This window comes from Zeus faber, assembly GCF_960531495.2.
Source record: "Zeus faber genome assembly, chromosome: 7".
Classification (NCBI taxonomy): domain Eukaryota; kingdom Metazoa; phylum Chordata; class Actinopteri; order Zeiformes; family Zeidae; genus Zeus; species Zeus faber.
The window spans coordinates 16202815-16227705 of NC_137203.1; the positions used below are offsets into that span (position 1 = coordinate 16202815).

Genomic DNA, 24891 nt, shown 5'->3' on the forward strand with positions numbered 1-24891 from the left:
CTTGAAGTCAGTTTTTTTTTTTTATCAGGTCCTGATAAAGTAGCAGCGAGCAGCTCTTCCAACCCAGGCACCGCAGCTTTAGTGCCGGACAGTGACGCCCTCCCAGGTAAATGTCTAGTTCTGCATTTAGAAAGACACCCGCGGAGGGTCGCCAGGGATCACGGGGGGAGGGAGGCATCACAAGGCCTTGGACAATTTGAGGCGTTTGTTTCCTGATAGTCAAATATATGTTCATAAATCCACATGTGTTCATGTGTATTCTAATATTAATTGTAACAAAACCATGAATATAGTACACATCGATCAGCCACAACAATAAAACCACTGGCAGGTGGAGTGAATAACATTGCTCATCTTGTTACAATGGCACCTGTCAAGGGGTGGGATGTTTGAGGCAGCAAGTAAACAGTCAGTTCTTGAAGTTGATGTGTTGGAAGCAGGAAAAATGGGCAAGCGTAAGGATCTGGGCCAATTGTGATGACTAGACGACTGCATCAGAGCGTCCCCAAAACGGCAGGTCTTGTGGGGTGTTACTGGTACGCAGTGGTTAGTACCTGCAGGTGGTCCAAGGAAGGACAACCGGTGAACCAGCGACAGGGTCATGGGCGTCCAAGGCTCATCGATGCGTGTGGGGAGTGAAGTCGAGCCCGTCTGGACTGGTCCCGCAGAAGGGCTCCTGGAGCACAATTTGCTGAAAAAGTTACTGCTGCTATGATACAAAGGTGTCAGAACACCCAGTGCATCACAGCCCTGTCCCCCTGTCCACCGTCGAAAGCACCTACAGTGGGCACATCAGCATTAGAACTGGACCGTGGAGCAATAGAAGAAGGTGGCCTTGTCTGATGAATCATGTTTTCTTCTACATCATGTGGATGACCAGGGTTAGGGTCCGATCAGATGGAGCATTTTTGGGATGTGCTGGAACAAGCCCGATCCATGGGGGCCCCACCTCACAACTTACAGGACTTAAAGGATCTCCTCTATCTTCGGTCAACACATGATTTTTAAACTTGAAGTCAGTTTTTTTTTTTTTTAATTGGTTCATTGGTTCTGTCTTGGTGCCAGATACCACAGGACACCTTCAGAGGTCTTGTGGAATCCGTGCCTAAGTGCAACTAAGTCCATGACATTTTACTTTTTTTATGTATTATTTGAAATAGGGAGGTTTGACATTGAATCAGGTTTGATTTTGCTTATCTTGTGTGAGGGGTGTACAGAGCCGTGAGTTTTTTATAAATGACCTACAGTATATACGCTGTGATTAAACTGAGCTTAGGTTTCGACAGGAGGGCTGGTTCAAATTTATTCAGCTGTCTGTCCCACTTGACACTTGGATATTATGTTCTTTACTTATTTTCATTTCTTCACTGCTCCGTCCATCCACTTTTCTCGTCTTGCCCGCAGTGTCGACACACACCACACCCAAGCACGGCTGGGCAGAGTGCATCGACTTCACCCACACAGGGACTTTTGTTGTCCATGATCTCCATTCCTTGAACAGATTCCTCAATCGAGGACTTAGGTTAAGGATAAAAGAAGAAAAGGTACGAAGAAAGGCGTGCTTTATCATGTAGATGCCTGGGACCGGACTGGATATGCAGTTTTTCACGGCGTGACTCTGATTTAGGTGGTGTCGTGGCCTATGGTGACTGAGGACGTCTCCCACACCCCCAAAGACAATAAAGGAGTGAAAGGGAAAGATGTAAGTTATGACTCTTTGGTTGGTCCAGCATGTGAATATATGGAACAGGAAATAAATTATTTGTTACATATTCAGATCAAAGTTGGCGGCAAAGACAAACCCAAGGACAAGAAGAAGCCGGAGATGGTCAAGGACGCTCCAGTCACCAGGACAGTCGGCTCTGCCCACGTCTGCCTCCAGGATCTAATGAAAGGCAATGCCAAGATGGACGTGACCCGCCCCATCGGCCTGATGCTTTCAACCTCCAGCATCACGACCGTACGACCGGACAAGGCAGGTTTACCAGCACAACGACTTGGAAAAATAGTCACTGTATTTTAAATGAGTTCCACAGAAACGCTTAGGATAATAAAATGTCCTTTTAGAAGGTTCCGATAGTGATGAATTGACTGAACTCATGTTGGACGCGGATTTTAATTCACACTGCCGTGTAGGATTCGGCTAAGAAAAGAGATGACAAGCGGAAGGATGACAAGAAATCAAAGGCGGTGAAAGACGCCGGCGCAGCACACAAAATCATACCAGCTATCAAAGGTGCATTTTCCATCTAAACTAAAGTTTGCCAGAGCAAGTGAAGTTGGCTCATAGCTGTAGAGCACCCGTTTTACTTTATTCTCGACCTGCCCTTGGTCAACATATGATCTTTAACTTTAAGTCAGTTTGTTGTTGAATTAGTTCATGTTAATTGACAAGATGTTATAAATAGCATACTCGTAGCATACTTGTAGAATGGGCTGAAACGGTGTCACTTTGAAAACAATAGAACTAGAACAGAGTTCATCATTCCACGCTGCCGTTACCGTCTGCTCTGTGATTACCAGGAATCTAGTTTGTCAATTATCGCACTGTTTGTCGCAGACAAAGTGAAGGGAGGTAAGGACGACGAGCACAATGTCCACGCAGGCAACCGAGGTGAATTCACCAACCACGAACAGATGACGATGGAGTTCAGTGTCATGTTGGAGAAGTGGCAGTCGGCATCCGAGGCCCACGGTGCGCACTCCAAGGTGTAGGGAACGCTCCCCATTCTAAACAGTTTACTATCAATCGTTTTTGAAATTGGGCTAGTACATGTGAAAATAACACCTATTTATCCAATAAAACAGGAATTAAATTTCATTGTTCAGGACCTGAAATTCTTTGAAATGACTCTTTTTAGTCCAAGTGTTTGAATATATATTTTAATGCGTACGAAATGCTTTTCTTACATTCAGAAAGTAGTGCCCTCTTCAAGGAAGTGTAAATCCAATTTGACATTTTTAAACAAGATTCTTTTATACATAAACTTAATTTTTTATACAGACATTCAAACCGTTAGAAACTGCCAAGTATATAATTTTCTTTTGTTATCTGACATGAATGATAATTTAATCAAAGTGTTGTTTTTTTCTTTTCTCTCTGTAAAGGCCATTCATGTGGAACTGCTTTAGGATTCAATGTTTGCTAGGAAGCCTAAAGAGGTCCTGACGCAAGCCAGTACTGCTCCTCTCCCATGGAAAGCTTGCCCTTCGAAATCACAAAAAACAATCACGCATGACAACCCTTTAAAGAGAATACATAGTATTTCCAGGCGTAAAAAAATAAACTATAGCTCAGCAATGTCTTGCTCAAACCTCCCAAATAAAGTAATTTACAGTTTCAAATGAACAACTTCTGTGATATGACATTAACCTTTGTATCTCCTCTCAAAAAAAAAAAAAAAGGTGTGTAAACCATATTGGGGTGCCGACGTAACAGATAGGGGGTAAGCGGCTGTTCCTCCCAGGCGTAGGTGAACCTACAGTATCTTTCAACGCAGGCGGATCCAAAATTCCAACATAAAGCTTCTTTTCCCCCCTCTATTTCCCCAAACAACATTGTCAACACAAATACAATACGCATGTATTTCGATTTTTTGCACTGTGTTTAAATTTTTGGGATGTCGATGTCCAGGGATACCCTTTCTCCCATAAGAGCGCTTAAGGATTGGCTTGGACAATAAAGACGCTTGGCAGAAACAAGCACGCAATACACACACACACACACACAGAGAAACCGAAACCCCGACAAGCGCAGCCAAATCTAACAATGTGCAAAATATAGTGATTGTGCCGACAGCAGTCCTGGAAGGCTTCAGAAGGTCTGATCGTCGTTACAGGAGTCGGTCCAGTGGCCGAACGCCTCGCAGATGTCGCAGTAAGGCCGCTGGTCGTCCTTGCTCCCGTGGTAGGTGCTGTGCGGCGGAGAGTCGGGCATCTGCATCTGCGTGGGGCAGTCCTCGGTATCGTGGAGGTCGAAGCAGTCGCAAATGTCACAGAAGAGCCGCGGTGGGAGCTTCTTCTTGACGGGCTCCTTGTCCACGCTGCAAAGGAAATGTCAAGACACGTCATATCAAAACAACCTTTGTGATCAGCTTAGAATGACTGGAAGTCCTTCAAAGCCCGAGTGAAACCATCAATGTCATGGCATATGATTTCACAAAGTCTATTGAAGATGTTAATAGGTATTCTGTACGTTTCTAATTGTTATAAAGAACCTCTTCTTGCTGAACAGGCTAGTTTACGTTTTTACGTTACCTTCCACCTGCCTTAAGTTGATTGGCAGCACAGCTGACAACGCATAAAATAAATAAATTTAAAAAACGAATGAAACAAGTGAACCTGTCAAAAGACCTCCCCTAGAACTACCAAAGGTTCAAGCACGAGTTAACCTCCTACTTTCGCAAAAAGTGTAGTCTGATTATCCAAGTGGGAATGCCCACTCAGCATGAAATAAAACCTTTGCTTGAAGCAACCCCAGCCTTCCCACCAGAAGCGTATTGAACTCGCCGGCATCGACATAGAAAACGTCTCCGCGTCAAAACCTTTGTTGGACCGGACGTTTTTGCCACGAGAGTCGGTGAGGTGTGGAGGTGGCCTTTGAGAGCGGACACGTTTTCAGCTCACCCATCGTAGTTATCCAGCTCGCTCGCATTGTTCCCATTGAGAGCAGCGGCCGCCATTTTCTCCAGGTCCTCCTTCAGCTCCACATTTTTCCGCTGGAGGTCGACGATGACTGAATTCAGGAACTGAATCTGCGGACGACGAGAAGTAGCGTCACCGCTGTTGCTGGTCCGTCATGGTGTGATGTGCATCAACAATTTAAATTTTCCAAATGTCTGAAAAAAACTTTGAATATAGACTAATACTGTGTCCTGAATGCAAATGTCTGGTGACAGTGTTTTAAACGGGAAATGAACCCCCATCACCAATGTGCCCAGTGACAAGAGCTAGAAATAACAACTGTGTTGTTAAACGTGTCAAGTTACCCAAACCCAAATATAAGCATGAGCCTCTGAGTGACCTTCCAAAGAGAAATCATGGCAAGCAACAAACTACGTAAATAAAATACATTAAAATATATGAACCTAGGAGGACATAAATGAGATTATTATAAAAAAAAAATGATAATGAAAAATGGTTTGGTAATATTTGATGTACTATAAAGTTTGTTTCTTTCTTTGGGATATGGCCAAAGGTTCTGACACCACGGAGTGTGAGGTGTGCACACGGGACAGGACATAAGAGCCCCAGGTGTAGCCAAAGACAAATGAACATGCAAGAGATGAAGCTGATGAGAAACAGTAACAAACCGCTGCCTGATGGTGGTGTAGCATTGCCAACATCAGAGACAGGGAAGAAGGATTTGCGGAAGAGGAGAGGGGGAAAAGACAAAATTAAGATTCAAATTAGAAGGACCCACCGAATACGACAACATGCTAAAGCCATTACCGACACAGAATATATTGCAGGAATTCTACCACAACCCAAAGACGAGTCAGAGGCAGGTTAGAGAAGAAGCCTAAACCGCCGCCCCCCCAACCCCGCCCCAAAAACAGTAGACATTGCAGCATAAAATCAAATTTATCGAGTTAATGTGCGATTCCTGTAGGAATTGGAGGTCAGAAACTTAGAAAGCACATCAACTACATTCCAAAATTATTGCACTTCAGCAAAACAACTGATTGATCATAAAAGCTTTTTTAATATCGGAATTACAAATATAATTTCACAACCACCGAAACTGGAAGCAGTTCGTACGGCGAAGGCCTAGTGCGTACCACACACTCAAACTGTATCTTTTATGAGTTTCACTTGGGCTCAACTGAGAGGATGTTACCTGACTCTCCGCCATCTCCGTGTCCTCCCGTAGTTGGTCCGTCACCGCATCGCCTACAAAGTCACCACCGTCAGCATTAGTCAGATGGTAAATCCTGGCTCTCAGAGCGCATACAGGAAGCGGCTGACACGTCACCTGAAGACTTGTTGCCGGGGTCGGGCCCTGCGGCCAGGTCCTTCTCCAGGCTCTGAATGTGCTCCTGCAGGCGGCTCTTCTCCTTCTCCAGGGACTTGACGGATCCCTGCAGCGTGGCCACCGTGGCGCTCTCCCCACGCAACACGGTGAGCTGCTCACAGGGGGAGAAATGCTATTCAGCACGGGGCCAGAGGAAACTCACCACCTGGGACACCAATCTAATGGATGAACGTAACAGAGTTTCATCCAGGAACAGAGGGACGCCGTGCGCATGCGTCTGATTCTGACCTCGCTCTTCAGGGTCTTCAGCTCCTGGGCCTTCTCAGAGATTAAGGCACTGTTTTTATGAAGCGACTGCTGGAGGTTGGACTTCTCCTTCTCCAGCTGTTTCTTCAAGGTGCTCTCGCTATCGAAAACATGAAACATTTGACCGCTGAGCAGAATATACGATACAAACATTTAGGGATTCATAATTTACAGTCATGCAATATTTTTAGTGAATAACTAGTACATTTGAAGAGAGAGGGAAAAAAATAAAGAAACAAAAACAAAAAAGAGAATAAAAACAATGGTAAGAACACAGTCATACCAGCTAAACGCCAGGGAGAATACTCAATAATCTTATCTAGTTACTCGTCCAAATAATCCAACGAGATGAATGAAATATTTCAGAGGGTTTAATGGAAAAAAAAGACAAAACAAAGACAGAACAGAACCCGCACAATGAGACAAAAACAGACAATATCTGTAAGGAGAGTAAGGACGACGTCGGATGAGCGGAAACACGCACAACTCACATTTCTACAAAACTGACGGTGAATGAATGCCACGGTGTTAAGAGTGCTGATGAATTAAGGCTTTGTTTGTTTAAGAAGGTGTACCTGATGACATTGTTTGGGAGGCTTTAAAAGGCAAAGGGTGGAAACATGAAATGATCAATTGTTTATAACCGTTTGAGTGTTATCGAATGTCAAACAATAGGAGTAACGGATTCCATGACACATTCTCTCACCTTTGCTTAAGCTCCTCTAACTGCTTTTTGAGCAGCGAGTGCTCATCCTCCATCTTGCGGTTGCTTTCCAGCTCTTGATTCAGCCTGTTGCTGTTGTCCTGCAGGGCCTGCAGGGAGCGCGACTTGAGAGCGGCGGCCTCTTTGAGGTCCTCGCTAGCGACAGACAAATATTATCATGACACAACCGTGACGCCTAACCGGAAGAATAAACAAAACAAAAATACAATACCGTAGGTTCTGGAGGGAGAAGCGGTATATGAAACACTGAATTACGAAGCCAGCAATTTAAAAAAATAAATAATAATAATAATAATTTATATATAGACTTACATTTCCTGACACAGCGTCTTGATCCTCTGAGCATCTGAGCCAAGCTTTTCCTTGGATACATTCACTTCTTCCTGGTACTTTGTATTCTGCTGTTTCATCAGTTCCAACTAAACAGAACGTGTACGCAGATTTACAACGACAAGATGCCCATTGATACCAAATTAGCCCCAGTCCTGTTTATTTTTTGAAATACTGAACAACAAAAAGGTTCCCTTAACCATTGACAGCTTAAAATGAGGACAAAAAACATCTCACACTAGACCACAGTGACGGAGATGTGGAGAAATCGCAAGTTGTTTATATTGAGCCAGAGATAAATTCATTTTCATGGTTTAGATTTCAATATACTTCACTGCATTTCATCATTTATGCATTTATTGAGCATAACTGGCTCCTACTAAATATATTTTTGAATGCCCTGAATTATTGGAGCCTGGTTCCATTTTTACTATAAGTAGAGCTCTTACCTGTGATGTCATCTCCTGTTTGGAGCGCTGGAGCTCCTCCAGTAAAGTCTTGGCTTCATTCTTGTCCTGTAGCAGACAGACCTTCTCTTTGGTCAGTTGTTCTAGAGCCTCTGAAGTCTTACCAGAAGCATCTGCAGCCTAGGAGCAGAAGGAAAAGGTTGTATTAATGACATAAATGTAAGGCTGATTGGTGATATTGGATTGGTCGAGGTCAACAATTATTGTAGGCTAATAAAAAAAAAAAATAATAGCAGTTGATTTGATGAAGCTAACCATCAAACCATCTGACAGTGAAATTCAGGTGCATTTTATATTTTGAATTTAAGTGCATGCATTGTGCATTTATCTTCAATTATCCTCATCCCAATTATTTTAATTGCCTTTTCTGATTTATTTAAATAAAGTTCTTGAAAACCTGTGGGCTCAGAACGGATGTTACATTTCCATTGAGAGTGAGTGTTGAAGAGTGAGTCATCAATTTATTTCTTTAGCCCCTTGAAATACTTTTTATTGTCATTTGATCATTAAATGTTTACCACCCAACTACCATCAAGTTGAATTGACCGGTTTGTGGGCAGATTTTACCTGGAATACATCTTTAAAGTTTATTCGATTAAAGATTGAGCTCAATGACACCCAAAAGCCATTACAAGGGGCTCTAATTTGGAATAGCAACGGCTGCGCTCTCGCATGTTGGAACGCGGATTCAAAAACGATTTCCAATTTCCGAAGAACCTCGAAAAATACTTCCAACAGGAATCAAACCAACTTTTGAAACCATCAGCTGATGTGGACAAATCCTCAAATTTGGGACAGCTTTATTCCACACAGTTATGTAGAACCCTAAATGATAGATCGTAATTATAAATCACGTTATAAGGCCACAGGAGATAACATGTTAATGTTCATAAGGGCTGGAAACTACTGCTATGAGACAGTAGTTATTAACCACGGTCTAATAACAATAGCGCTTGTTACTAGTAATTGGTTACTTACTAACTACTTGTTAGTAAATGAAAGATGAAAATGAGACATGGGAAAGTAAAGTGGGAGTAGAAGGCATGCAGTGTGTGGGTGATACAGCGGCAGCTAGTCTAGTCTGTGAGTTAGTGTTAGCGATTGTTACAAGGGGGAATACCTCAAGCTGCTTAGAAAGAGCAATTCTGAGCTGGGCCTCTAGCAGTGTGACTTGCTCGGTGGCTTGGTCCCTCTCAATTTGCAGGGCTTCCTGCTGAGCTCTCACGCTCGCCATATTGGTGGTAGTTTCTTCGCGAATTAACTTAGAGGCCGAAGCCTCCTCAACGGCGACCTTGCACCGCATTTCTAAAAGCTCTTTATCGTTCTGTAGAGTCTTGGCACTAACTTCTAGCTGTCTCTGCGCCGCGTGCAGCTTCTCTACTTCCTCGAGGAGCCTAGAGCGTTCCGTGTCCTGTCTGCTGCCGAGAGAAGCAACGTCTTGCTGCAGTGCACACTGCGCGGCAAAAAGGTGGTCCTTTTCGACGGCCAGGGAGCGGGTCTTTTTGTCTAGTTCCTCGAGCTCACGAGACAGCTGCTCTTTATCTTCGACCAAAGAACTCTTTTCATCTTCCATCTGCTTTAGCCGCGTGGTCAAGGTCTCCGCGTCCAGGGCCAACGTTTCCCTTTCTTTTTTAGAATTCTTCAGAGAGGTAGAAATCTCCGCATTCTCCTGCGTCAGGGAGGAGATCCTTCCTTGTAGATCGTCAATCTGCTTGGTGATATCATCCTTACTAGAAGTCATTTTATCCCGTTCAGCCATTTCAGTCTGAAGCTGAGCCTCCAGGACTCTCTTGGCCTCCAAAATAGATTGCACCTGAGCGTTCGACTCCTGGATTTCCCGGACAAAACCCTCTCTCTCTTTCTGCAACAACTGTATATTTTCGTCGCTCTCAATTTGCTTTGATTTCGAGAGGGCACGCTCTTGGGTGAGGCTCTCCAGTTGTTGGGCAAGTTCTAAACGAACTTGTGCGGCGTCCTCCTTCCGCTTATTACACTCTTGACTCATTTCATTTTTTTCTTTCTGGAGGACGTCAATGTCGAACTGATGCTTCTGCAGTTGTTTCCGCAAGTCAGCGCCGTCTCGTTTCAAAGAATCCTTCTCGGCGTCAACCTCATCTTTTTTCTGTTTAGATTCCTCCAGCATTTCCGTGAGGTTGGATTTTTCCTCGAGAAGCTCAGCTTTTGCTTTCAAGGAACCATCCAACCTGTCCTTCAGTGTTCTCATATCACCAGCAAGCTTATCTCGCTCTCGGGTAAGATTTGCTTTCTCAGATACTGTTCTTAAATTCTTCTCTTCCAGTTCCTCTTTGTCGCGCACCAATCTGTCATTTTCCTGCTTCTGCTGGTCCAGCGTCGACTCCAGGGTCATCTTCTCTTTCCGTATGCCATGGAGATCACTCTCAGTTTCAGAAATCTGAAGTTGAAGTGCTTGTGCCTGCTGCTCAAACGATGAAGAAGCTTGTATCAGTTTCTCGTTGGACTTGGCCAATTCGACCGCTGAAAGTCCAAGTTTCTCCGTTAATTCTTCTTTTTCCTTCAGTAACTCCTCTTTTTCAGAGGAGACCTTTCTTTGGGCTGCTAGCAAGTCTTCTTTTTCTTGTAGAAGGTGGAGTCTTTCAGAATCCGTCACCTGGCTGCTTGTCTTGAACTCCTCCATCATCTTGGCCAAGCTCAGTTTCGAGGCTTGAAGGTCCTCAAAGTCGCGCAAAGACTTCTCAAGGTCCTTCTTGGTGACATTGAGGTGATTCTGTAGCTCCACGTTAAGGGCCTGCAGACCATCTTTGTCCAAAACGGAAGCACTGATTTGGGCGGACAGCTCATCCTTTGCCTTTGTCAGTGTTTCAGTAACGGCTTGCAGGTGGGTGTTTTGCACAGTCAGGTCTTCTTTTTCCAAACTCAAGGACTGCAGTTTTGCCTGCAACTCTGAATTTCTTGCGTCAAGGGAATTTTTTGCATTTCTGGCAGAATCTCTCTCGAGCACTAGGTTGTCCCGCTCAGAAATTAACTTTGACTGGCTTTCACTGAACTCCTCGTGGAGCTTGTTCTTCTCATTACAAACATTCTCATATTCCTCCACATGTTGCTTCTTCTTTGCCTCAAGTTGCTGAATGGTCTGCTTATGCTTCAAGAGTGTCTCATTCTTCATGGTGTTATCTCTTTGAAGGTCCTCAATCTGGATCTGGTGCTCACCAATGGCTTGCTTCAGGAGCATGTTTTCCGTCTGCAATTCTTGAAGAGCATCTGTGAGCTTCTCTGACTCCTTACAAAATGACACCTTCTCTTCCTCTAACCTCTTATTGTTGTTCAGGAGCTTTTCCTGACGTTTTTCAAGATTGCCTGTTGTTTTTAGTAGTTCCTCATTTTTGAGTGAGAGCTCCTTATGACTAACCTCGAGGACAGTCAGCTTGGCTTGTACATCTGAGAGATTATTTTCTAGCCTGCCTTTCTGAACCTTAACCTCCTCACTTTCCCCAGAAGCGTGTTCCAGATCTAGATTCTGTTTTTCCAGTTTTTTGGATAATTGTTCAACTTCCTGCCTGGAGGAGTCAAGGTCAGCAGAAAGACACTGGGGAAATAGAGTTGAAAGAAATAAGGGAAGGGTATATAGAAAAAAAATAAAATAGACCCCAAAACAAACCAAGCAGCTATGGGCAAAAACAATACGCAAATGGAAGGTTAAGGCTGCAAAAGCATAAAAAAATAGAAGGATAAACCACAGCTTACACCAAAAACAACTTAATATAATCAATATTTCACGTTGGATAAGCATTTTCACCTCCAAGCTCCACTCCCCACTTTATTATAGATTCCGGTCTGTAAATATCATGCAAGAATGATGACTACAAGTCCTATTTAATTTGTTTAATCAGACCTTGTTACTGGCTTATTGTTTTTATATAAAAGGTCCAGGTAAAACAAACAAACAAAAGATGGAATGAACACAAAAAATTACTATGAATGTCAGAAGTATGAATGAACCATGAAAATCGGCATGGAGGTTTACTATGTGGATAATTGAATTATGTATGGTATTAAGTGAAAATGTTTCACCAAAATGTATTGATCTATATGAAAACAGCGTTAACAGCAATACTTTAAACAAAATACCCACTACAATACATAAAAAGGCTGATGTAGTGTGACTTGTCATTTGTTTTTGTAAATTAAATAGTTCAGTGATTTTATGAATGTTTGTTGTGCGTTAACCAAATTTCTGCTCAGCAGCCGAGAATATGATCTGTACGTTTCATTATATGAAATAAAAAAATAGCTTTGATGAGTGTACTCCAGCATCACAAGAAGCTGCTGACATCGTTCAATTCATTGAAAATGACAAAACTGTTGATCTGAATATTGACAGATGTGAAGAACACATCTATATCGAGCTATACTGACAGATGTGGGGAAGAGAAAAAAAAAAAAAAAAAGAATCTGAGAATCTAAATCCAATGAAAACATCGCAATAAAACAAAGACACTAATACACAAATAAGTAGGAAATATGCAGAATACTAATGGTATCTGGTACTAATCAGTATCAAGAGTTCCATACTACATCTTCCATTTATGCAGCTTCAGCACACTATGGTCATTTGAATTCTGTACTTTTAAGTTTATCTGTCTTCAGGGGTAAAAATATCAAATCAAAATATTATGAATTAAGTGCAGTAAGAAAGCAATTCTGCTTCATAACTTCTTAATGTTGATAAAAATGATGATGCTAGTCTTAAAAAAATATCAATCTTAATTCAATTATTATCATTGATCAAGGACATCCTAGGATGCCCACTACATACCACATACAATAATAAGTTTGACTGTAAAAGAACATTCTTAACATTGAAATAGGATCATGCAAAAAAAAACAAACAAACAAAAAAAAAACATTGTATTGGCTGGTGCTCACCTGGGCTTGTGCCTTGTAAGGCTGGAGCTCGGAGATCAACTTTTCCAGCTCCTGGGTTTTCTCCTTCGAGGAGCTGAGCTCTTGACTTAATTTGTCAGTGTGCCCCTGCAGCGCCTTGAGCTCCTTTATGTGGGTCTCAGAAGCCTGTGAGGAGGCCTTCTCCTGCGAAGCCTTGAGCTCTTTAACCACAGTCTCACCTTGCTGGACATTATGCTCCTAAACAGCAGGAGAAAAAGGCTGGAGGTCAGACCAACAAGAACAGCCAGCTTGATTGGAGCAGAAACAGGACGTAGGATCAAAACAAAACAAACATAAGAATGAATAAACAAATTAGGTTGAATAAAGCAAATCCACTTTGCCAATACTTATTTACATATGTATGTGTATTTATTTGTGAGAGCCCAGACAGACAGGTCAGTCAGTTTTTTTTGACCCCCAATAAAGGCAATAGTGCAGCAATAATTTCTTCTCATGTTCTACATCGAAGGTCCTCGCTGCTGCTACTACTACTACATCTTGCATTTTCTTTATTCATTATGCATACAAGCTATAGGCTTGCTTAATAAGCTAAGCTATAAACGTATTGTCCTGTCTGTCTACTATGTCTATCTGTTGTTGTGGTATGTGTATTTGGCTTTTACGTCTATATTTGCACATTGAACCTGGAGGAACGCAATTTCGTTCTGCTATGCACTCCTTGTTGTATGGTCTGAATGGCAAAAAAGTTCACTTTGACTATAGGAAACATCTTATTGTCAGCTCACCAATTTAGCAATTGTCTCCTGAAGGCTGCTTATTTGAGATTGATGACTGTCCTCGGTCTCGGTCAGCTCCCGGGTTTTGCTGGAGAGTTCCTGCTGATGTTGTTCATTTAGGCGTGCACTATGTTCCTTCTCTTCTGCCAGTTGGTTCTGTAACAATTCTAAACGCCTGAATCACAGGGGAGAGAAGTGAAGTTATTGGAAACTAATAATAAAAGCTGAAAAATATGGAGAAACCACAAAAACATTTGAGTCCACTTATTATAGTAGGTATATTAATGTGTGCAGGCAACTTCCACATTTGATATATTTGACGTCATTTGCTTGAATTGAGTAAGAAATGTTCATTATTTGTTAATATTCATGTTCATAAACAACTTAAACATTCAGTGGGGCATGGCACCTTTCTTTCTGTGTGAGGTCTTCATTCATCTTGGTCAGTTGTGCCGAGCTGTCACCTGATGACTTCATCATGTCTGAAATGTTACTTTCTAGCTTGGTTTTGTCTTTCGTTAGCTGGTCAAGCTTCTCTTCTCCAGCCTTCAGCTTCCTCTCCAGCCCTGCGTAAGGACGAGATGGAGGGTGTAAAAGAAAAATAAACTTCTTAGAGGTTTGGGTATGATTACTCTTCTTAGAGTTATAGATAAGTGTTGCGATAAAGCAGAACTCAGTCATTTGATGAAAACCTTATTCAACAACAACATAACTCATCTTGGTGCGGCTCAGTGACTGACCTGTGATTTGACTTCGAAGAGTCTCAGACTGACTTGCAAGAGAAGTGCTATGCTCTTCCTTTGTTACAAGTTTCTCACGCATCTCTGAAGAAGCAATGCATATCATTTCAGAAACTAAGATTGCAATCAGAAAGCCGACACATTTTAAGTTTGCATCGCAGACTCTTGGGGGGGAAAAAAAGCAAATGCATTGTGATTTCGTTTCAAAATGTTTGCTGACAGCAAAGACAGAATTGAATTACCTTGCACAGTTTTTGCGGATTTAGTCTGCTCTTCTGCACTTTCGGATAAATTCTGCTTCTGTGGAACAAACAACATTAATCTGCAGTCGAAGATAAGATAAGATTCATACATGACTAATTATTTTACAATAGTCCACTTACGGCTTCCTCTGCGTACACATTACATACAAACATATCCAACTGCTTTACCAGTAACATCTGTCCATAAAGTTAAAGCACCAGTTAAACCATATTCCCCACCCCACACTAAGAGGCATAGTAAGTTGAATTCTTAATTAACTTTTTTTTCTTCATCTCTAAGCAGCTTGGGGAGGGCGACGACAAATTAATCTAATCAAACTGTTAAGAAGTCCGAACTCTCAGAAGACAAACAAGCTGCTATAACAGCTTATCATGAGGCTCAACAAAAACCTGAAGACAAGACACTGTATCCATTAACCCTGTTATTGAAGACTCACCAGGCTTGTGAGTTCCTGCTCCAAGGAGTCTTTGTCTTGCTGTATAGCAGTCAAGCTCTGCTGCGCAGAGACGAGCTCCTGCTGTCTGCCCTCCAACAGTAAGCTCAACTCGCTGACCTACAGTACAGGTCAGAATATGGACCAGGGGCACATTGATGAAAAACAAAGAAAATACACATGCGTAAGACAACATTAAAATGAAGTGACAATTATTATACAGTTATAAATCGCATGCTTCTCTAAAATCCTTGGGAGAGAGGAAAATAGGAACATGTTTCTGGGGAGATATAGGAATAACTCTACAATGGAAAGGGACAATGTACAAGAAGGCAAAAAGGACCCACCTTGGCAGTCTGGGAGTTGGCCTCGATTTGGGCCTCGTCTAAATGGGTTCTCAGGGTCTGAAGCTCCTGGTTGGTTTGAGCTTCCTGGGACTGCAAAGCTAGCATTACTGTTGCCTGTTCTTTGGTGTTATCGTCTTTGTCCTGTACCTGTTGAACCAACTGCGCCTCCTTCTCCTCCATCTCCTTTACCTTTAGTTCAGCAGTGTGCAGCTTTCCAAGTACATCCTCCATCTCGACAAGGTGCTGCTCCTCAGCGCTCTCAACTTTGGAGCGCAGGGACTCCTCCAGTCGCTCCTTATCCTCAGTCAACGACAACAGCTTTGTCTTCAGTGCCTCTCTCTCCTCAAGCCAGACAGTAGTGAAGGCCTCATGCTTGGCTCCAGCCTCCTCTAGAGCCAACTTTTGCTCCACCTTTAGCCTCTCAAGGGCACTCTTGGTATCCACTAGCTCATCTGCCTGGGCACCTGCCCCTTTGCTGAAGGACTGCTTCAACTCCTCCATGGCTTGCTGATGAGACGCAACGGCGGACTCCATCTTGGAACGCCACAGCTCAACAACACTGGTATTCTCTTTCTCGGCCTGGCTCAGACGCATTTGCAATTGCTCATTGTCACCAGAGAGCCTAACAGAGGTGGCTTGAACCTGGGCAAGCATCTCACTGTGAGTCTTTTCTTCAGCTTCAAATTTCTCCTTGTATTTATGCATCTCCTCCTGCTGCTTAGCCTCCTGAGACGCCAACTCAGCCCTCAATGAGCATATCTCTTCGAGCAGAGGAGAGAGAGTTGAATCTGAGCCATCGGTGCCCTGCTGAGACTCTAGACGCAGTCGTAGGTCAGCCGTCTCTCTAGTTCGCAGTGACAAATCACGCTCCAGGTCCATAATGCGAGACTTTTCAGACACAGTAGCAACCTAGGGGAGGAGAAATCTAACTGTCAAATGGGAGCAATACCATACCAATACGAAGAAAGATACCAATATCATATACATACATATACATAGTATATATGCAGTATATATAATTATTTTGTGTCAGACTTGTTGTCAGACTGGTGGCAAGTCAACTGTGATAAATGAATAGAAAGCATAGTTTAATACAGAACCTTTAGACAGCCTTTCATTTGTCCAACAGACTAAAACTTCAAACTTACCTAACAATACTCATTAAGTATTATATTGGCCTCTTGTGGCCATAAAAAGGTATGATCTTTATCCTAGAGCAGCAAGCATTCATTCAATAAGAATTAATTCTTACTGAATGGAAACAAGCCTGTCCTATTGGCGACTGTTTTGAGTTTTTTTTGTGTTCCCTACGGTCATCTTTTATACAAGAGATGAATCCAAAAATGATCAACCATTCGAGAGTAAGTAATTGATTTTCACCAAGCACTGAATTAAAGTTTTCACTATGGATACCACTCTGTAGCTGCAATACCTTACGCAGGAAGCGTAATCCAGGAAGTGAATCAAACTTGCCAGAGGCAGGGAGATCAAAAAGCAGGACAATTGGAAGCTTGAGGCAGGAATACTAAAGATAACCAAGGAAAAAAAATAGCTAGGGACATGGGAAGCATCATCTGTCTGGTTACGCAGAAACCAGATACCAGTGGGCAACTTGGACATCTGTGGGCTGTTTGTGGTAAAAAACAGTCGAGTCACAGAACAGTCACCCAGTAAACCTCTTGCGTTCTAATAAAGCAAGTTGTAATGCGACATAAGAGAAGACTACTTTGAGTGGCAGCAACAAAATCGTATGATAAAAATAAAAGGCTTTAGCTCGAGGAGTAAAAATGAATTCAGGGACAGCGTATCAAATAATTAAACCGAGCACCTAATGCACAGTCGATAATTTTTTCTATTCAAGCGCAAAACAGAAAAAGATTATTCAAAATCGTTCCATTTTCATTCCTCTAATTATTATTACATTTCCTATCAGGGGGGAAACATTACATTTATCCTTTGAATCCTCGGAAAGTTCTTGGGTTCCAACCAAAAGCAATAAAAATGCTAAGCTAATATTTGGCGCTTGTCGATGTGCACCCCTCGTCAATTTTCCTGCCTCTATCACCGTCCCACTCTTCAAATGCAACACCTTGCAGAGCGGAATCCATTACCCTAGTGTCTTCTAACTCTCTTTGGAGTTTCTCAGCTTTGGTCTTTTCAAAGAGCAGGCTCTGTTCAAGCTCCTTAATGTGGGCATGCTCCAGTTTGGTCTGCGTCTGTTAGTAAACAGGGGAAGAGGAGAAGAACACACCAGTGCCACCATCACATGCCAGCCCAACACAGCCGGTGAGGGAGAGAGAAGGGGGATTATGTGTGGTTGTGAGGTGGAGCAGGGTGGGAATGGTGCGGTTGGGGGCGGGAGATGGGATGACGGGGCAAGGAAGGGGATATATGGGGATGGGAAGGGACACCATGCAGGCCTTTCACAAAACATGGCATGTGTTATGGATACGCAGGACATTTGGGTTTATGGATGCAGATTAAAAGAACATCATGCAAAATGACACCTGGTGAACAAAGCCCAAAGGTTGTATGAATACAAAGAGATTTTGAAAAATGTGTGTCAAGCCAGCAGGTAAATTAAATAAAAGGATTTCACCATACACATGGAGAGAAAGCAGTGTTAGTTGTTTGTTCCCCCAGTATGCAATTGTACATCAGTGGCATAACCGAACCGATGCACTACCCAATTGTGTAAAGGTGCGATGAATTAAGGTATTCTTTATTCCTGTAATGTGGATATAGTAAATGTAATCTTTATACAAAAAATAAAATAAAAATTAAAGCCTTATCACCAACTGTGCTTTCTCCCATCTGTGCTAAATCCATTTACACCCTGTATATAATTATTGAGTATTAGGAACACAGATGACATGGCCTCCATGTATAAAATTAGTTAACAGCTTAAATGGAAAAGTAACAGAAGAATAAGGGGCTCTTGGTTGTCATTCTAACTTGTGACAAAAGGATTTCAATGAATATTAAGGAATCATTTTCCCTTTAGAATTAAGTGACCCTGGTATTAAGGTAAGTATAAGACATTTACTTTAAGTTTCATCCAAAAAGGGGGAATACCACTAAGCTTCGATATATTCAACATGTCTCCTGACCTGTGATATCACACTCCAGAAATAATACATTTTACATGATTCGTATGGTACATTTCTGGGTAACTAATTTCTGATTCAGGGTTTGGAATATAATAAGAAAGTGTTTTGCATGTTAATGTTTTATACTTTGCTGTACTCATTCATGTGGCAGCATAATTTCTACTTTGCTATATTGACTCATAAATCAATATAAGTTTAAGTGCAAGTTTGTGGATCATTGTGGAGAATGTTTATATAATTATGCATGTTTTCATGTATGTTTGAACTTTACTTCCATTACAGACCTTGACTTTCCCCTAGGACAGCCTGGTCAGGGTCAAGTACTCATTTATTTCAATTTTATAGACGAAGAGTGATAAATTATGGAATTGCCTGTTTAGACTATCTCACACTCGAGAAAATTATAAATACTCTATTATAATAATAATAATGCAGTGAGGTATGATATCACAAATAGGAACATTTAAGCTCTTGGCTTATGACAACCATTACAACCATGACAGCTATTAAAATATTATCTATTCTTCAATTGAGCGCTATTCCCCTGTAAATGCAACACAGGAGTTTGAATTCAGGCCTGTGATTAGACAGTGGAAATGCAGGGGAACATCTCCTGTGGTCCCATGCCAAGCACTGGATCAAACATGAAGGACAAGACGAAGGGAAAGAAAAGTAAGTAATAACACCACACCACTGAGAAGGGAGGCACTGGGGATTAAAGCACATTAGTACCATCAACAGCTTAAAATTGGCCAAGAGCGTTTACTGTATTGCAGGGTCATTTTTTTCCTCATACATTTCAAGCTTCATGCACGCTTCTGGTGGATGTAGTTAAGTAATTAATAAAAAACAGTTAGTATACAATCACAAGAAAGATAAAGTGGTATTCTAACCCTGTAGCATTTTTAAAGAACTAGTTTGAGGAGGTATGCCTTCAGGGAAAGTGGGATGGTCCCCTGATTGGTGTGGAACTGTGGAATAAACAAGATAAATCCTATGATCAGACACAAATCCATTTGGCCCAAGTGTCTTGTCCACGAAACATAGAACGAGCACATCAATTCTCAGGACGGAACAATAACAGCAGCCTACTGTGCTTACCATGGGATGTTTCATTTAGAAAAATGCCAGTAAATTCAAAATTAATATCCATGACCAAAACATAGATGTAAAAATGAATTACGGATCAAAATTACCTACTTGCATTTGCCAAAAACATGTTTGCCACACAATGCATACTTGATCCTTCAAATAAATGGTCATGATGCAAGGGATTTAATAGTAATATTAATTGATGTACATTTCTAAAGTACCATGACATTTTAATATTAGGATGGAGCGCAAGGTTTTGTGACCTCAAAAGACAAATCAGAAATGCAGTCGTCGTGTTTGTGTAGTTTGGGCTGCAGCGCGGCTTAGCTCCACAAGAGGATGATGACTTTGCCATGAATCCTCAAGCTTTTAGTCCCACTGCAGAGGCTTAGGTCTGAATCCATAGCTGACAGATGAAAATCAATCCATCTAAACAAGTCTTCTGAGACTGCGGACAGGGCAGGATTTGTTGCTAACAAGAAGCGCAGACCTTGCAAACGCTTAGTCCTGGAACTAATCATTCTTATGATTCAAGGTTAAATTAGCAGCACATCAACTGCCTTGTGATGAATGTAATGTAATATAATGTTTAAGATCTTATGATTTTGGGTTGCGTTAGTTACATTTTATTCGAAAAACATGTCGGTTTTTAACGTTTCACATTTCCATTATAGAAATGGACTCAAATTAAAATTTTAACGTCACTGAATTTAATATTTAAAATTGTAATTCTGAGCCAGTGCCCGTCCAATCAATAATTAAGATTTCATTCTCCAATGTTAAACAACGTTAAAGGATTGCGGTTGGTTACTTATAATAGATGCACGGTTGTGTCAGTATGTTGCATATTTACCTCCAGGTCACCTTTGGTAATGCAAGCTTCTTCAACACGGAACTGAAGGTCCTCGACCTTCCTGGTAAAACGGAAATTGGGTATAAAACTTAATATTTGCATTAAAGACAGTCTTTGAAATGCAGTAACAAACCCAGCAGTTTCCATTTCTCGTCACAATGTTTCACCAACAGTCTACCGCTCCATCGTCAAATCCATTCTGATGTGACCTGATTCAGTGGCTTCATTATTCCAACAAACTGACTCAGTGGAGCTACAGTAATATCTTTTGACATTGTTCCTGGCTCTCTGTACTTCTGGTGTTCCTTACCTCTTCTCCTCCTCCAGCTGATTCAGCAGATCCACCTTGTCTTTGTCCGCAGCTTCTACCAAGGCACGCAGCTGATCCATCTTGGCCTCCATCTTCACAACACAAGAGTAGAGATAACTATAACCAATCATTGAAAACTATCGTACATGAAGTAATGTCAGAAGAAGCATTTCTCTGATAGCCAAGAAATTGTAAAGGGTGGGGATCATTTCATAGTTTTCTCCTGAGACCATTCCTGGTTCAGTTGAAGTAGATGCTAAATGCAGGTGATTAATACGATATTGATAGGCATAACTAATTATATGATTAATATGATATATCGACAATAAGTTGTACAGCGTTTGCAGAGAGGGAGATGCTGAATGATAATTTCCGATGATTACATAAACATGATAACTTATGAGATGTGGCCACTTGGTCAGCTGACCTGCTCTTGGTCGTCTCTCAGCAGACTGAGCTCTTGCTCCACCTCTCCAACGTGGCTGGTGGCCTTTGCCACCTCCGCCCTTTCCATGTCTCTTTCAGCCAGCAGCTGCTCAATATGCTGCTGCTTCTCCTTCAGTGCCTCCTGCAGGGCCGTGGTGCCCGAAATCTTTCGATTGTACCGCGATGATGTCTCTGTGAGCTGTGGAGGGATATCAGCGATCTCAAGACTGGCAAACAGGAACCATCACAAAAAGACAAAAAACAACCCTTCTTCAACAAACTCTCGTGTTTGACTGTGTGCAGCTCTGTCAACTTTTAGCGCAACTTTATCAGAGTCGTGGTGTCATTATGTGTGAACTCCTTACCAGGCCTGTGCGGCTAGGTTTTGCACTGACTGAGGATGCCACAGAGCTCATGGTGCTGATGGAGGAGGCGCTGGGACTGCGCTTCAGCCCTGTGGGTGTTGCCACCACCTTTCGCACCGTAGTCTTTGCTTTAGCTGTTGTGGTGGAAGGGAAGCCGATCCGTGTGACCTTGTGGACTGGAGCAAATAGCCCATACTTGGGTTGGCACTGAAAGTATCTAAGAAGAGATGAACACCAAAAATTGACATTTAAGGAATTCACACTATGCAGTCAATCAACTTATCGGTGGATTCCTGTGATAGTGGTCTCTATACCTTGTACCAGCCACCGCCCCATCGTTCTTTCCTAATGGCTCATCCAGTTCAACGCCGCACCACTCCCCTTTGGCAAAATCGGTTTCTCCAAGGAAACGTACCACTCCAGCCTTAGTGCCACCAACCTGACAGAAGAACAAAAAAACATGAAACGTTTTAATCCCTGACAAAAATCAAAAAGGTCCAAGGGGTAATCAGCTTTCTTTTGGTTATAAGCCCTTTGTGAGATAATGCGATCAAAGCAACAGTCTTTATGTGGCAATCATGTAGAGCCCAATTTCCAGCAGGTGAAACAGGTTTTTTCTGTGAAATATAATATGCAGCTGCACATTCTGCTAGATAGTAACGTTGGACATTGTGAGGCGATTTCCTGTTCAACCAATAGGATATAAGTGACAGACTTCCTCTTTGCACAATGTATTTAAAAGCCTTCTACTGAGGAAGGGAGAAAAAAAAAGAGGAAACCCCTGAGGAGGAAGGATCGTGCTCATGTGAGCTGATATTTATCCATAAACTAGAGGACTGCATTCAGACGAATTGCAAGATTACCATGGTGAACATAAAAAATAAAATAAAAATAAAAAGGGTGCCAAAGGGTCGCATGACTTTTGACAAGTCACAGTTCTGTTCTTATGATGACATTGCCCTCAAAGTAATAGAACGCACTAGCACAGTTTGCTGTCCCTTAAAGTAAGTAACAATCAAATAGTAAATGATCACCATAATCTCATTTCACAGGGTATCCTAAATAATGTATAAACATCCATTCTCAGATTTTTGAAATATTGTTTTTGTCAACTTTAATATCTAAAAATATAAATTATATACAAAAATAAAAAAATTATGAACTTTACCAGAACGCGATCGCCCATCTTCAATTCCCTCTCCCCTTTCTTGACAGAGCCTGTCTCTGAGAGATTGGAGACAGATTCACTGTTTGTGCGGGCCAGGTTTGAGGGCGTCGTCGCCGGTGTGGTGGTCGGGGCCTTTTTGGCTGCCAGTGTGGTTGAGGGAACAGCTGATTTTGTAGAAGGTGTGTGGGAAACCACGCTGCTGACTGAAGGTGTGGGTGAAGCAGCACGGGAGGGCGGTGCTGTCTCAGTTCCATTGGCTTCACCCTCTGTACAAGACAACTTGGACGGACGGGTAAATATCCCTCGCAAGGCCTCGCACTGGAAGTAACGCACACCGGCCACGGAGCCATCGTTCTTTCCGATTGGCTCGTCTAGAACAATACCTGCCCACTGTCCTGGAGCAAACTGTGTCTCCCCTAGGAACTGTATGAAGCCCGGCTTATTTCCATTGACCCACACTCGCTCCCCAACCTGGTAGGTCTCCTCAGAACTCTGGGGCTCTCCTCCACTGGTACCCACAGCTGATTTGTCCACCACTGTTGCTTTAGGCGCAGCTAAAAAGGAAAGGACAAGGAAGGAAACATGGTTTGTGTCACATAATTTGAGCCAAATGGCCAGTCGGGAAGAATAACTGTCACATCTCTTACCGTAAAAAACCTTGCAAAAACAGGTCAATTTTAAATTGAAAGACTTCCCTTCAGGACCTCTAGCAGCACTTTATTATAGTAACCGTTCATCTACAAAATACCACCACCATCAGACCAAATACCACAACCACAAAATGGAATACTTTTAACATTGACAAAGCTGGCTTAAACAGCCGATATTACAACATTAATCATGAATCTTGGCAAGTTGCTGGAGTAAAAATGATGATGACTAGAGCTCCATAAGCATGCGCATTATGCCTGCATTGCACAGAATTCTCAGTCACCTCAGTGAGTCCAGATGAACTAGGTCTGTTCCTGCTACTGAAAACATAAGCAGATTGAGATCAAAGCCAAGGTCAGCATGCTAAAGCTCCATTTAGGGCACAGTTTACCAGCAGCAAACATCAATGCTCGACAGCTGCATCTAACCTAATGTTGAAAATGTATTATCTATCTTGATTGTTTGAATAAATTGAGATAATAGGCTGAGACGCAAAGCCAAAAAATAGACTTTGAAACATCCAAGGGCTTTAGAATAGATATTTGAGTTAAGACTAGCAACAACCCCAGATAATAAATCCAGCTAAAATCACTGCATAGTGATGGATTAAGGGAGCCGCCGGTGCTGGGATGGGCGATGGGTTCTTACCAGTTTTGGGGGCAGTTTTGGCGCCTGCTGTTCCTGGTCTAGCTATCTTGGTTGGGATTTTGATCCCACTGGATTTGGTCGTGCTCATGTCCTCTCCTGTGATCCACTAAATTCACAAGGCTTGTGTCCGTCAGTGGGTGCTGGGTGATCCAAGACCATCAACACACCTGGGTCCACTTCTGTACCAGCGAAGATTACCTCTTCACGCCACCAAAAAATAAATAAAATATTATCCAGGTGAAGGGAGAAAAAGCGCTGTTTGTAAAAAGCACCCTATTCAAAGAAAACAAAGAAAATAATATTTGTGTTTATAAGAGAGATGAACCGAATTTAGGTTAAAGCAAACAAAAAAACAACAAGAAATGGCTAAATTAGGAATCTAGGAATCTAAATCTTGGAGCAAAGGATACACAGAATATCAGGTGGGGCATAGATAGAAACCAGCTCTTGTTAACATGGTTTAAAAAAAATCAAACAAACAAACAAAAAAACAAAAACATCTGACCATATGGGGCTAGAAGTGATTGGGAAGACAGTATCTAATAGTTTCTGTTCCTGGTTCCTTGATGCAATTTTTCTATAGCCATATTTGAGATAATTCAACCTTAAGCATCTTTTCATGAGTGTATATATATGAACACTAGAAATAGAGAAAAGAACAAATCAACAAAACCTTTTATGCTTGGAAATGTGCTATCCATCACATCTAGAAATGCAGCTACACAACTAGAACAGCATGCCTTATTTCTGGTTCAAAACAAATCCTAACAGTCCTTATCCTGCAGTCATTTGGAAAGTGGTAGTAATGATCAAAGCAATGATACAGCTGGAGGTATGTTGACTGGACGGTAGTATTCCATTTCTGTTATGACAACAAGCTCTGGAGCAAAGCATGTCACAGTTAGGCCTAAAAATATGCGCTCACAGGTCTCATATAGTCTCCATTTCTACATTACAGACTACTGACCAGTACCTTATAATTCACGTCAACTTCACCACAATAATAATATTACCCAGGACATC

The 24891-nt window shown here is 42.0% G+C and overlaps 1 protein-coding gene across 4 annotated transcripts in view; it reads right to left on the reverse strand.

The window, feature by feature from the left end:
- Window positions 1-2874: 2874 nt before the first annotated feature.
- clip1a (CAP-GLY domain containing linker protein 1a) overlaps window positions 2875-24891 on the reverse strand; it is a 28578-nt gene continuing 6561 nt past the window's right edge. The window contains exons 2-24 of one of the 4 annotated variants that reach the window (XM_080003938.1): window positions 23869-24141; window positions 22570-23123; window positions 21716-21840; window positions 21402-21618; window positions 21038-21235; window positions 20611-20702; window positions 20301-20361; window positions 15246-16154; window positions 14902-15018; window positions 14444-14501; window positions 14202-14285; window positions 13871-14027; window positions 13471-13636; window positions 12707-12922; window positions 8922-11366; window positions 7784-7921; window positions 7317-7423; window positions 6987-7139; window positions 6263-6380; window positions 5975-6125; window positions 5840-5892; window positions 4627-4754; window positions 2875-4043 (exon numbers count right to left, since the gene is read on the reverse strand). In XM_080003938.1, the coding sequence (XP_079860064.1) occupies window positions 3815-4043; window positions 4627-4754; window positions 5840-5892; window positions 5975-6125; window positions 6263-6380; window positions 6987-7139; window positions 7317-7423; window positions 7784-7921; window positions 8922-11366; window positions 12707-12922; window positions 13471-13636; window positions 13871-14027; window positions 14202-14285; window positions 14444-14501; window positions 14902-15018; window positions 15246-16154; window positions 20301-20361; window positions 20611-20702; window positions 21038-21235; window positions 21402-21618; window positions 21716-21840; window positions 22570-23123; window positions 23869-23956 (6564 nt within the window). In that variant the 5' untranslated portion in view covers window positions 23957-24141 and the 3' untranslated portion in view covers window positions 2875-3814. Of the gene's footprint in view, window positions 4044-4626; window positions 5319-5839; window positions 5893-5974; window positions 6126-6262; window positions 6381-6986; window positions 7140-7316; window positions 7424-7783; window positions 7922-8921; window positions 11367-12706; window positions 12923-13470; window positions 13637-13870; window positions 14028-14201; window positions 14286-14443; window positions 14502-14901; window positions 15019-15245; window positions 16155-20300; window positions 20362-20610; window positions 20703-21037; window positions 21236-21401; window positions 21619-21715; window positions 21841-22569; window positions 23124-23868; window positions 24142-24891 lie in introns of those variants that run through there. The other 3 variants (XM_080003939.1, XM_080003941.1, XM_080003940.1) reach the window with 3 other exon arrangements.